Source organism: Amblyomma americanum, chromosome 6 (assembly GCF_052857255.1).
Source record: "Amblyomma americanum isolate KBUSLIRL-KWMA chromosome 6, ASM5285725v1, whole genome shotgun sequence".
Taxonomy (NCBI): Eukaryota; Metazoa; Arthropoda; class Arachnida; order Ixodida; family Ixodidae; genus Amblyomma; species Amblyomma americanum.
In genome coordinates, this window is record NC_135502.1 from 11,598,648 (window position 1) to 11,612,677 (window position 14,030).

The window sequence follows — 14,030 nt, forward strand, 5'->3', positions numbered from 1 at the left end:
TGGACTGCTTCCATTGCCACCCTTTTCCAGAGTCCCTGGGTATTTCCATGTATTGTAGCCCACCTGCAAATTGTGAAAACACCTTACGTGTCATGGGAACATAATGAATGAGAAAAACTTCATTTCCTTCAGTACACGAAGCTACAACACTAACACGAAATGTCAAGGAAATACATCTGCTTCCTTTGATATGATTTCAGAAAAAGTTTTCCCTTGACACGAACAAGCCACATCTACATGTGCACATTCCAGCATTGGCCATTTCTTATAAAAAACTTGTTTCGAATAAAGTTTTAGCCAAATCTTGAAAAAGCATCACATTTCAGCCTACTTTGCTCCTCGCAAACAGAAATCGCTCTCTTCAACTGCCACATTCAAAGTGATTTATTTTGCATGGTTCAGTCAACAAAAATAACTGACATATCTGCAAGGTGTTCTCATGCCCTCCCAACAAACTATAAGTTCACATTTGTGATTCCAACAGTTATTCTGATCCAGTCTGCCAACTTGCAACAAAATCACTCTGGGTCAGGTTCCTTGCTCAGGAAGGAAAAACTATGCAGTACAAAACTTCCGCAGCAAAAACATTCTCTAGGGGCTACACTTGCAGAAAAGTACCACACACACTGTAGTTAACCTCACGCTACGATATGTAGTCAATCTTCTGCACTTCCACAAGTTCAACTGCCACCAAGAGAATGATTGCTTCTGTGCTACACATTGTATACAGTCCCCTATGCAAGCCAGACTTGCAACGCTAGTTACAGCAAGTACAAACATTCAAAAACATTGTGTTGATCTGAATAGGAAGCTAGGAAACGCAGGCCACCAGATGCAACCAGCTTTTAAGCACATTCTTTGAAAGCAAAAATCACAGGTGTTGACATTCTCGATGCACTTATGTGCAGCAATTGCACAGCAGCCTCACATGCGTCAATACATTACACAGCCAACGACTGTAGCAACATGCTAGAATACCTGTCCTTAGATTGATGCACCTTCTAAATGGAACTCGCAGAAATTATTGCTAGCAGGCACACTCATCTGAAATTAGCCCTGGCTGATACAGGCATAACATAAGCAAATGCCACGGATAAAAATCGATTGAAATATTTATTCTAAGGAGCTGTAATGTGACTGTCACCAAAGGTACATTTGAGAGCACCGTGTTTCCCCAGTTATACCTCCAACATCAAAACTGAGAATGAAAATGAACTGGTCTTGGCGGAACCAAGACAATCGAAACTCATTACCTATAGAGTTAAAAATATCTTTCTTGCCATTTACCTGAAGCAGACAGCAGCAAAGCTCCCTTCAACCCTAGGCAGCATCACTGACTTGCACTAATATGACGATGAGGCACCTACATCTGAAATCTGCAGTCTAAAAACACAAATGCCACCAAAGCTTTCTCACCGGCCTCCCCTTCCCAATCCCAAATTCAAGCGAATTTTCCATAACTGAAGAATGACTGTATTTGAAGTTGAACATGCTGCAGTTTGATTGTGAAATGGTCTTCAATTGATAGCTATGTCCAATTAAAGGCATTACATAAGGTAGCTCAATGGCAGCCAACCGAGGCAAGACAGCACAAATACTACAAAGGTTGAATGGAGGCTTTCAGCAATGTTTCCTTGAACTGGTCTCCGTGACAATGATCTGTGAGCAAGGAGGAGGAGTATTTCAATATTGATGCTTAAAACAAACGTTACCTTAGATGTTTATTCTAGGCTTCCTCATTCAACAAAAAAATCGTTGCATATAATTTTAACTTCTTAAGTGCTTCCTTATCACACAACTACTGTGCGAATACCAACACACCCACTGTGCCTTCAGTTTGGTGTTACTTCACACAAGAGTGCATTTATGGGTCACTCTTGGAGGGGGCGGTTGGGAGAAGGGCAGTCCCATTTGAACCATGTATTTAGACTTTTTGGCCAAAAATATGGGGTTCAGCATGATTTTCCTCTGCAAAGATTTTGCCCTGGAGAGGGGGGGGGGGGGGGGGGGGTGCAACCATAAAATTCACTGCCTGCAGTAGAGTTAGCTGCCTTGAACACTGCAGGTTAAGTAAAGTTTAGCAGCGTTGTTTTTGCACCCTAAAAGTTCAAAAGTTATTTACACAAGTCTCAAGAAAGCAGTAGCTTGCTCTGCAGTATAAGCCAGGTGCTAAGTATTAAAGGGCACTGTTGAGTACCTTAATGAAAAAGAAAATGAGAAACAAAGTGCTTCTTCCACGCAAATTTTTCCCAATACACATATGCGCCTCAGTCAGCACAGAAGTGACTGCGCATAAATCATAAAATATGTGAAAAGCAAAATTTCAAATGAACCACAATCAAAATAAACATTCTGAAGTTGCATAATACTTTTTGACATTCTGCACAAAACACCTTTGTTATTACTGGAAGCCTATGTTGCAATGAGAGGTTGTACCCACAGTGACAAAAGATATCAATCTTGACCACAGCAAACATTCGTGAAAAAAACATTCAGGATCTTGGCGGCCACCTTACTTGAGATACGTTGTAAAGCTGTTAAAATATATTAGAAACTAGTAATGTGCGAGAAATGCAACTCATCTAGGCACCAGAATAAATTCATCACTCATCAGAGCCATGCTTGCACCAGTCATTCTCGGAGTTTTACTAAACCTATGTTTGTGTTGCATTCATAACCTCAAAAAGCTTTCAAAGAACTTTGCTACACTTCCTTCTTCCCACACTCCCCATCATCTTGCATTGCTTATTTGCTTTTATATTCAAGCGATTAGCCAGTGTGCAGCTACTAAGACATTACGGTAGCAACAAGGAGTGGTATGTCAAATTAAGCCTTGAAACCTACACCTAATAATTAACGTGCTTTAAAATGCACCACATTGCCTGCTGATGATAATGGAGAATGAATGCGCATCACAGAGCTGCACTTAGACGATACAATGCTCTTGTATATGTTAGAGGAAGCAAAAAAGTAAATAAACTTTTTTTTAACTGCTTCTGGCTATATGCCAAAGGCAATGTGGTGCAGTGTTTGTGAAATTCATGTCCTAGGGAAGGTAAACACCAATGCGCCACCGACAGTCAAGGAGAGTGAAGCTCGATGAATGCCATTGAATGTGTTCACACTGACTAATTACTTTGAACTATATAACTCTTAACAATGGACTTAGGATGTTTTTGTGAGCATTTCATGCTATCAAGACAGACAAGACCTTGATGAGGATGAGTGAATCGCACACTGCCTGCATCCAATGCTATACTCTTTCGAGTGCACTCAGCGCACCAATGCTTCCAGCCACCATGCTTCTTGGAGCACACTGCTCTAAGTCTGCTGAAACAAGACCACTGCAAGAAAGGCAAGCACATGGGGCCTGTTGCCATAGCCTGGGCAGTGAGGGGGAGGCTTTTATACTCACACTCGGTAAGCAAGGGCCTGCCATTGCCAGCCGATGTCGGTGGCCTTCTTTCCAGAAATGTGGTGGCCTGTGCCAGAGCTTGGTGTCGCGCACGCAATATACACACACAGAAAAAGGGTCCTTGGCTGAGTGGGGGAGCACTGCTAGAGCTGGAAAATCTCTTCGTGGTCCCGCTCGTGCCTTTGCAGGGAGTGCTTCACCTGGCGTGTCATTACCACAGGTGCTGGCGCCGAGTCCCGTGCCGCCACACCGGATTGAGGAGGCTCCTCAAGGCCACACTCGTCGTACCTGCAATTTATGTGCATAGGTACTCAGCTTGCACCACTCATTACTCTGTGCTGCTTTAGTAGGACTTCCCACACAGGTTCCTCCACAGTGAAATGCAGCCACTGCTGCTGGGAATGCATAGGTACTCAGCTTGCACCACTCATTGCTCTGTGCTGCTTTAGTAGGACTTCCCCACACAGGTTCCTCCACAGTGAAATGCAGCCACTGCTGCTGGGAATCATGAGCAGAGCCTCAATAAAGTACTTCACCCATTGCCCAGCCATAGAAAATGGACAGCTAAAGCCTTACATGACGTGATGTGGCTTCTTGCAGCTGCTGGCTCAGCTGCCATTACAAGGGCTCCTTTACTAAGTCCCTCAAAGGGAAATGAGGTTAAATTGAAGGCCTCTATTTATAAATTACTGCACTCTAATGACAAAGATGCTACTTTCACTGAAAATGGAGCTTTTATAATCTAGCCAAGGCCGACAAACTGAATACAGGTGTCACAACGACCAGCCATCTTTGCAAGACAACTGCAGGCATTAAGACACTTTTCGCAAATATAATCCGGTGACATTATTGTTGACAGAATTTGATATGTACAACTCAGCCATAAAAAAGTAGCGTAGCTCCATAATTTAGTGCTTTCTAAATTCAATGGTGCAAAATTAAATGAAATTGCACCACAAAACATAACAAAAACTTCCATAAGGCTAGTCATGTTGGCAAAAAAAAACATGAAGCTGAGAAAATTGCATTTCAGGTGCGTGCACCAGCCATTTGAAGGTCGTTGTAGTGGCCTCAGGAAAACTACAGATTGCAGACGTTCCAACAGCATTTCACAATGGTTAGTAACACCAGGATGTACGAAAGAGCGCCGCCTTTAGATAAAGACCAAGATGTCAGCTATTGAAGATGTGGTTGTGAGAAACGAAGGGCACGAACTTTTGCCGCATTTTGCCCCAAAATTGTCATTTCGGCACTTCTAAGGCATCAAATATAAAAATTTTTTATTTTCTGTAGGTCGAATCTGATTTTGAAACTTTTTGGGTAGGTACTTTAAAGTATATTAAACCCATATATGCAATTTCATAAAAATCAAAATTTTTGCATTTTTTAATTATATCTCAGGATCATCGACCTCCAAATCAGACAGCTTCTACTGAACAATCACACAGACAAACCAAAAAAGGAAAGCAGGGAAATTGCATAATTCAAGATAGCCTCTGTTTTCTTTATTTGCATCACTGTGCAGGTCATAAAACTGAGTAGTGGCTGCTCACTTAGGCACGGTCAGTGCACACGATTCATTAGTTCAAAACAGTTATCAGCGCTGCAATATGGTAGTGCATGAGAGCAGTCATGCATTCTATTTCCTATTTCACCGGCTTTCTTCAAATTCTGAAAAAAAAAGATCAATAGAACTAAACTGGTTGTTCCTGAACCCCCTCTACAAATTAAAGCTGCGGAGACACCAGATTTTTTCAGAGTGCATTTTTTTCTCTGGAATGATGCGTATGACATTAGTAAACATGGATCACCATGTGGAATTCGTCACTGCTCAGACAAAGGTTGCGATGTCACAACTGAGCACGAGATCACGTGTGGCATATGAAAACTGCAATTCGACCAATGCTTTGTTTTAATTCATGCAAACTCATAAGCTAAACTGCTCCCAAAGCCAGAATGACTGTAACGAAACGAATAGCTTTTTTTTTTGCAGTTTTTGTAAGCCACATGATCTGGTGCCCACTTCGGACGTCATAACCGGCGTTCTCACTGCTGAAACCAAAACTGCATCAAAGAATAAATTCAATTATAAGTTAGGTACTGAGCGCAGGAGAATTTCATGTGGTGATTCATGTTTACTAATGTTTTACGTATCATTTGAGAGAAAGGTGACATTTTTAATTTTTTGGCACAGAACGATGAAATTTGGCAAGCTGTTTGGGAAGTGCACTAAATGAACAAATACAAATTTGCACATATATATCTCCAGTGATTTTGACATTCTATAAATTTTTATGTGCTTATGCCAAACATGCAGGAAGCCTGGTGTGACAACAAAACATGGTAGGAGCTAAGAGTCGCACTTAAATTTTAGCCAAAGAACGGTTCATACAGTGACATTCTCCAAATATTTTTATCAACCTGAGTTTTTCTATGCAGAACATTCATCCATGCTTGTATAATGCACTCATTGCTGCCATGTCAAATTAGTGACTGAGTGAAAAAATGAGAAAGTAACTCAAAAATATAGGGATCTACTGCTGCTGCATAAAGAACTTATCAAGGAGCACAACTGAACAAACTGGATGAAAATCCATGGAGCAGTTGTCATGCTATGCTTTCTGCAAGCATGGCAGTCAAGTCAAAAAACACTTGATAAAACTGGCATTTTCACGGAGATTTCAGCCAGTTTTTTGCTACCTATGGTCGCAAAAAACGTTTTTTAAAGTCACTTCTGGACTGTTTTAAAGGAATATTTTACATATAAGAGGAATAAATAACAACTCATATGCAAAAAAATAAAACTTGATACTTCAAGATACATACCAAAATCCCAAAATGAGGTAAACGCGTTATAACTGGGGTCAGACTTTTTCAGTTTAAACCGAAAAAAATTAACAAAAGTACTCAGAATTCAGTTTTTGAATTGAGCTTCACCCGAAAAAGGTCGCTATTCTTGGCATGCAAGGAATAGCTATCTGATTTCTGGGTTTGAGTTACGCTTAGTCAAACCTGAAAATTAACTAAGTAGGAAGTCATGGGGCGCCAATGGGACGGCGATATTGTCAAATAAGCAGCGCAATTTTGCAATTTGAGGGACTGCTCCGCTTGCTTATACGCCTCTGCAGACTGGGGAGCACCACCTCCTCGCCGCCTGCTAGCTGAGCACTGCTCACTATCATCACCCACTTAGAGCAGTTGGTGAAGTAGGTTTATCAACTGCTTGTAGGACACGAAACCGTGCATGGGCGTCCTAGAAAAAAGTATGTTCTGGTTACCGCGACGATGTAGCCATAGTTCCATCACTGCCCCACCACCTTGCTCAACCGAGCGTGACAATCCAACGATAACGTGTCAACTTTTTAGAAGTAAACGTCCACTTTCGTTTTGATCTGCCAGCTGCCTCACTTAACTTGCGTTACTTTTTTAATGATAGCAATTCCTTCTGCAAGCACAGCTCCAAGTGCTACCACTTGTACACTAATTACTGGTACCCTTCATGCTGGCCAAAATGCCAAGAGACTCTAAGTGACTTTTTACCACATGATTGCCACATTAAATCCCGAAAAGAAGTCAATAATTCATTCATCAAAAATAATATCTGCCAAAAATAAACTCGTTTTGGTTTTGAACCAAAAAAGTCCACCAAATTTTCAAGAAATAAAAACCAGAGTCCAACCTAATTATAGCCTCCTACACCGTAAACGAGTTTGCATTCCACACTGACACTTTCAGATATTCATTCCTTCTGCGGACAACACGTAAATGGAGAACTTTTGAACATGTGCACAGTTACAAGTTCATAAAATGCTTATCACACTTGTTAAAAAAACTAACTGCATCTCAGTAATTATTTATTTTGTCACTGTCAGCTTGTTCCTACCTTGGTTGCATATTTTCCCCATACCTTTGAATCTGATCTTTGTCGTATTTATACGTCACTGTACTATTTAAATTCCCTTTCTGTTACAATCGCTGATGTAATTGACTCAGCTGCGGTTTCCCGTTTATTTTTTATCGTTAGCTCAAGTTACATGAAATGCCCTGTATATGCCCAGAGTATAGTAGGGTATCTGTGAGACAATAATAAATGCTATATATACCCAGAGCACAGTATGGTATCTGTGAGACAATAATAAATGCTATTACAAGGATGCCCATTATTAATCCTCCAGATGTTCACATGAGTTCATATGCTGGACAATTGTACAAGTAGGCGCCCTTCCTTCCCTTCTTTTCCACTTTCTTTTCCACAAGGGGACATAATGCATGTAAGGTAGTACACCTTACACTTTACTAAAGAAAAAACCTGTTGGTCTCTGCATATAAACAAAACTACACCACACAAGCAGTGCTGGAGCTGCCTTTAGCCCCAGTTCGTGGCACAGGCGAAAAGCAAGCGTGACAGAGAAGCAAGCATCTTAGGCAGAATGTCAGTGTTTATTCACATGCTTTGTACAATTTAAACCTCAACTATGCTGTCAATTAGGCTAGCAGAGCAGCCCTATGTGAATCCACGAGGGACACATGCGATATAATTTTGCAAACCAAAGCACCTTTTATATTTTCCCAGATAATGATTTTTGCAAAATGTATCTATGTATCTAATGGTATCTCTCATTCATGAATCCAATATCAGCCCCACGGTAACAAAATCAAGCTGTGCGCATTTAAAAAACATGAAACATGCCTATGAACATCTAGTGAACACGTAGCCATAGTGCTAATTTCAAAAGCAGCCACCTTCACCTGCAACCATTGATGACCTCACAATTTCAATTTCTTTTTGTTACCTGATGATGCTCATGTGCAATGTGCAGAATGTGCTGGACTTCAGTACCTGATATAATGTGAGAATTTACTGAACTACTGCACAGGCTTGCAGCAGTCAATACGATTTCATCTTAGCGCTACATAGTTTTCACAGCACAGTTGAACACATGGCATGCCTACAAGCCTTCCTCTTAAAAGTGTGGCCAGTAACATACAGGTTAATGTAACTCCACAAGAAGACACGAATCTTGCTTAATTTAATTTCTTACGTACTGCTTCAAGGAACACAAAAGACAGCAAAACAACATGAAAACCAATAGATGATTTATAAAGAGTGCTCTGAACTGTTGTAGGCACTTGTGATGCACGACGATACTAGATGACTCCCGGAAAACAATGAGTTCTGCGCTTGCTGTGTCTCCGCTCCATCCCGTCTCTGATGTACTTGTTGTGTCCTGGGTTTCAGTTTCAGTTTGGTTCTACTTTGACTGGATTTGGCCTTGTCTATGTGCAACTGTACTTGCGGTTCTCCATTCCTTCTCCATTGAATACTGAACATGGAAGTTGGCGGCCTCCCGCTCTCTCAATCGCCGGTCATGAAAACGGCAGCAGCTTCCCGACTCATCCAATGGCCGGTTACAAAACAACAGTGGCCTCCTGAATCGCTGCTGCCGAAAATGCTGGCTCAGTACAACATACTTGCGGTTCTCCATTCCTTCTGCATTGAATACTGAGCATGAAAGCTGGCGGCCTCTCGGTCTTCACGATTGCCAGTTACAGAAAATGGAGGCCAATAGCCTTCCTCCCTCCTCGTCTGCACAGCGTATTGTAGTTCCAGCATCGCTGACAGAACAGTTGATTGAAACAGCACATGAGTCACATCCTGGTATAGTTCGCACTAAAGTGAGACTGAGAGAGAAATATTGGTGGCCAACTATGAACCGACAAATAGAACAACAGATAAGGAACTATTCAATCTGCATCGAGGCAGATAAGACTGTGAAAACATCTGTGCCACCTTTACAGCCTGTTCCTTTTCCAGAGAAGCCAGAAGACAGTTGGCCGCCATTTTCTGTAACCAGCAATCGTGAAGACTGGGAGGCCGCCAACTTCCATGTTCAGTATTCAATGCGGAAGAAATGGAGAACCGCAAGTCCAGCTGCACATAGACAAGGCCAAATCGAATCCAAGTAGAACCAAACTGAAACTGAAACCCAGGACACAACAATACTGTTGTTATACAACAGATTCCAAGAAAAAAATTTTCTGGGAAAGCCAGAAAAAAATGTAATAAGCAGACGAACAGGGACAAAGCCCCAAGCACGATTTGTTCCTATTCCTACGCAGCTTTTGTGAATTAAATGCACAGAAATCATTGAAAGAAAAGGAGATTATGACATTCAGGCTCCTTTCTACCAGTCAAAAGCAATGTTTTGGGATGCGGCTGTTTCAGCACCTGGTCTCCACATAGCGCTGGCTCCAGGACGCCATCTAGCTATCTGGTGCCTGCACTGTCTCAACCTGTGGCAATGGCAGATGGCCAACGACGTCCACTAGTCTGCTGCCACATTTAGAGATTTCTGTGATCACTGCCAAGGTGCATAGTCGCTGCTATTCACAGTTTTGTAGTGAGCCTTTAAAGCAATAAGGTATCAAACACACAAGCAGCAAGTGTGGTTGACACAAAACGCACAGGCTTACCTAGAGTCCGAAAGAAGGCGCAGCTGGTTACGTGACTGGGCGATGGAGCTGTCGATGCGGCCCAGAAAGTCAGCAATACTTTCATCCGGCTGCAGAGGAGGGTCCTCGGGGCCTGCCCCACCACCACCATTAGTGTCCCCACCTCCGGAAACTGAGGCCCCGCTCACTGCCGGCCCCGCCTCTAACACAGGCACTGCCAGCCAGGTCCTCAAGAATAGGCTGTCACTTGTCCACAGCCGGTTGGCACGCTTCAGCTCTTCAGTCTGCAAATCCAGCCATCATTTGGACCACCCACTTTTGCAACAGCATGGTAACTGGCTTGTAGTACAATGTCAAGAGCACAAACATGCATTCAGTAAGCAGTTAAAGGGACACTGAGAACATACTGAAGTATTGGTAGATCACTGCATCCTACTGAAAAACGATGCTACTTTCACTGAAAACTAACCTTTCACAAACTAAAAAAGGTCTAAAATTAAATATAGGTATTGCCATCATCAGCCAATTCCACAAGTAAACTGTAGTACATTGATAGCTTTTGGGTGCAGGTCCCAAAGGCTAAGCTACACTGCCATTCACTTCCAAATAGTGATCACAGAGTCCTTGATGTAGATGTCACAAGCTTGAATCAAGTGCTGGAGCAAATTTTTAAATGCAATTTTCTCAGTAATAAATGTATTTTCTACTGCCACACAAACATAATGTGACCAGAAAGAGCTATATAATCGATATTTACAGAGAACAAATATTGAATGAAGTTGTCCTCAGAGTCCCTTTAGATCAATCAGTACATAATTTTTAAAGAGTGCAACAAGGCAGTGATTTTTCACCTATAAAACCGATTAATCAAGCCACCAGCACAACCAAATACATATGCAGGTGCACTGTTGCCCACAAGTGACTATTTTTTTAACCCTGTTGAAAGGAAATGTACAGAACATCAGCTAAATTATTGATGGCATTGCCAGCACTGGTTGGCCCTAAGACATATAGGACCAAACTGTTGCAATTTTGCCCCCACAAAAAAGAAAAATGGAAATGAGTCTCTAAAATCAATCTTGCAATGCAACATTGCCATTTTATTTGCTTTGATGTTTGGAGCAGAAATTCAAATAAAAACAATATACATTTAAATGCTTGTTATGAAGGCTGCACAATAAATCCAAGAGCATGCAGTGAATGCACTTTTGCAACAACATTCACACACATATCTTTACGAACAAACAATCAGAATAAAAAGTATGTACAAACTTCGATAAAAGTGGTTGGTGTACAACTATAATTGCATAACTAAAATGTAGTTATACAATTCAGTCACTCATTTGTAATCAACATTGCACTTCATAATGTGTCAGTACTGTGCACAAAGAGCCACAGCTTCAGCATAGCGCCATTTGTGATCCACTGCCTCACATACTTCTACAGCTCAGCCTATAAAGGCAGCCATTATTTTTCTCCACAGGCTCTTCAAACTGAGCCCATTGTACAACCTATTTTAATGTTTCATTCTATACATTGCAGGAGAGGCTTAGTATGAAATCAATTAGTTGATGACAATCAGTAGTGATGAGCTTTCCCTGCCACAAAATGGCCAATGATCTGCAAGCATTATAAATATCCAGCTTGCATAGTTCCAGCACTCGACAAAACCAGAACAGATTGCCATGATTAAACAACACTTATCATGCATGCATGGCCAACAAGCAAGCGAACACATGCTAACAGAGATAATGAAGAGAATAATGTATTCATTAAAGGGATAAAGATGCCAAGCCTTTCGGGCCTGTCCATTTACTTTTTAATGATGTAAGGCATTAGTAAACATGAATTACCATGCGATATTCATCCACATCGGATAAACAGTTTTCAACTGAATTCCTTTTCCTATGCAGTTTTGACCCTGGCTTCAGCAATTGAACTGCGGTTGTGACAATTTAGTTTGATGTCACAAGAGACACACAGAAACTGAAATATAATAGTTGTTCACTCACAGTCATTATGGATACTGGAGCAGGCTAGCATGAGGGTTGGAGTGAATTAAAATGACAAAGCTGCGATTATAATGTAGTTCTTGACCTACTTGCGACGTCGCAACCGCCACAGAGCTACTGAAACAAATATAAATCGTTAACGGAGAGAAGGTGAATTTCACATGGCAATATCCACTTCCTAACATTTTACGCATCATTCCAAAGACAAAAACAGACTGCAAAAAATTTGGTTTCTCCACAGTTTTATTTAAAATGAGGCTTGCGTTCGTTGGGGACACTAAAGCCTGACACTACAACCAACACCTACAGAAAAAAAAAATATAAACCTTGGTTTTGAAATAAAGCAGGCACAATGAAAAGTGATCTGTTCATCCCTTATCGCTATCATAAGCTGTACCCAGAGGAGTTGTAAACAGCACCCTGCAAATGCGGTTTATGATACCCTAGAGAGTTATCAATTGTCCTGGCTTGGCACGGAACCTACATAGGCAATGGAAACATTTCTCCTCTTTAGATGCCAGCTCTACAAAACTGCCACTGTGAACTTGAACCCTCCCATTTGAATTTCAGCATAGTGGAGTAAAGTAACAAAACGAGAAAGACAGCGCCAGCAACGACCTACACTGCACTGAGAAGCCTTTAGATATTTCGCCACTCTCCAAACAACACTACATTACGTGCCACATCAGCTGCATAAAATAAAGGGGCCGTCACCTGTGAATGGAAATAGTGACCTAGTTCAAACTTCAAAACGATAACGAGTTCTTTGCTCACAAAGACAATTTACACAGCTGGACGAGATTGCAAACGGACTTTCACGACCTTTGACAGCATACGAGCACGTGAATCTATGGTGTGGTATTAGACTTAATAGGGTAATGAGAATGCGAAGAATTATATGTCGCAGCAAAGCGACGCTGTGTGAAAGCTATTCACTTTGCAGCGAGCATGTGCAACAGCCCGCAACTTACTTTACTATACCATTGATTCTGGCCACGCGGCCAAAAGTTGAAATCACGGGACTAGAATTATAGGCGTGCAACGGGCGGTCTGCTAAGGCTAAAATCTGTTAAAAGAGTTACACAGGTATATGTACGCTAACGGGCATAGAGCATACAGGAAGGCTGTAACTGCGCAACAAAAACGGGCCTCGCTGGCATCTCGCAAGCCACGCCTTCGACTCGAAACGCAGCGGTATGATAACTAATGCCTTTTGGCGTACGTTGCTCTGGTACATTTTTATTTTTTTTCTCTCTGAACTACTGTGCCAGTCCGCTGGCCAGTAATTTCAACTAGCCGGGCCCGCTTCCTCGACCTATTTCCAGCGCGGCCTCGATCTCGTGCTCCTCTCGAAGGCACCACAACGGTTTTTGTTTTAATTTACTGTGCATCCCTCGGATTCCCGGAGTGCCCCAAAGCTTCGAACGTTGCACAACGCCGCGCGTCCAACCCCTGGCCTCCCGGCCGCAAGTCTCATGCATATGCTGCTCACCGCTCTCATCATATAGCGCGGCCTGACCGACAAGGCTCCGCAGCACCCTGAATCGCGATTTCTGATGCGGAAGCAGCAGTTTCGTTTCTGGCGAGCCAGTCTCGCGCCTCGGTCGTCGACCGCCTCCGCGAAAGTGCGGCTGGCCGACGTACTACGGTGCTCACCGTGACTCCGTAGCGCAGCGCTATGCCCTGTAGCGTGTCGCTCGGCTGCACGATGTGCTTAATGGTCTTGCCGCTACGCGAAACATACTTGCAGGTGCTGCCGTACTTCACCTGCTTCCTGGCGAAACTTCCAAGCAAAGCAGTTTCATTTCCACCAGAGGCGGACATCACCCCGCTGTCAACTTTCAAAGTAGGCCTGGCATGATTAAGACACATAGTGGCAAAGAGGGCGCCACAGGTAAGTAAATTTTAAGAAACTATTGAACTATGTGTTTGTGTGCTGTCAAGCTCTGCTCGATGTATTAATCTTATTTTCTCTTAAATTCATCAGAGCATGACTTGCCCTTGACTTCTTTGCCGTGCACTTTTCGACAAACGCCGCCAAGCTTGTTCGGGACAGAAAAAACGACCGCAATGCCTGCTCGATTTAGTCTTCTTTAACCGATGAGAAAATTCAGTGTCCTGTCCCTTTAAATACATTTTTAATCCTACAT

The 14,030-nt window shown here is 42.3% G+C and overlaps 1 protein-coding gene across 1 annotated transcript; it reads right to left on the minus strand.

The window, feature by feature from the left end:
• Positions 1-366: 366 nt before the first annotated feature.
• On the minus strand, positions 367-13,740 carry LOC144136303 (lysM and putative peptidoglycan-binding domain-containing protein 1-like). The gene is made up of 3 exons (XM_077668546.1): positions 13,537-13,740; positions 9,890-10,152; positions 367-3,703 (listed from the first exon to the last, which is right to left on the minus strand). The coding sequence occupies exons 1-3, from the start codon at positions 13,702-13,704 to the stop codon at positions 3,559-3,561; spliced, it is 576 nt and encodes a 191-aa protein (XP_077524672.1). The 5' UTR covers positions 13,705-13,740; the 3' UTR covers positions 367-3,558.
• Between the last annotated feature and the right edge of the window lie 290 nt (positions 13,741-14,030).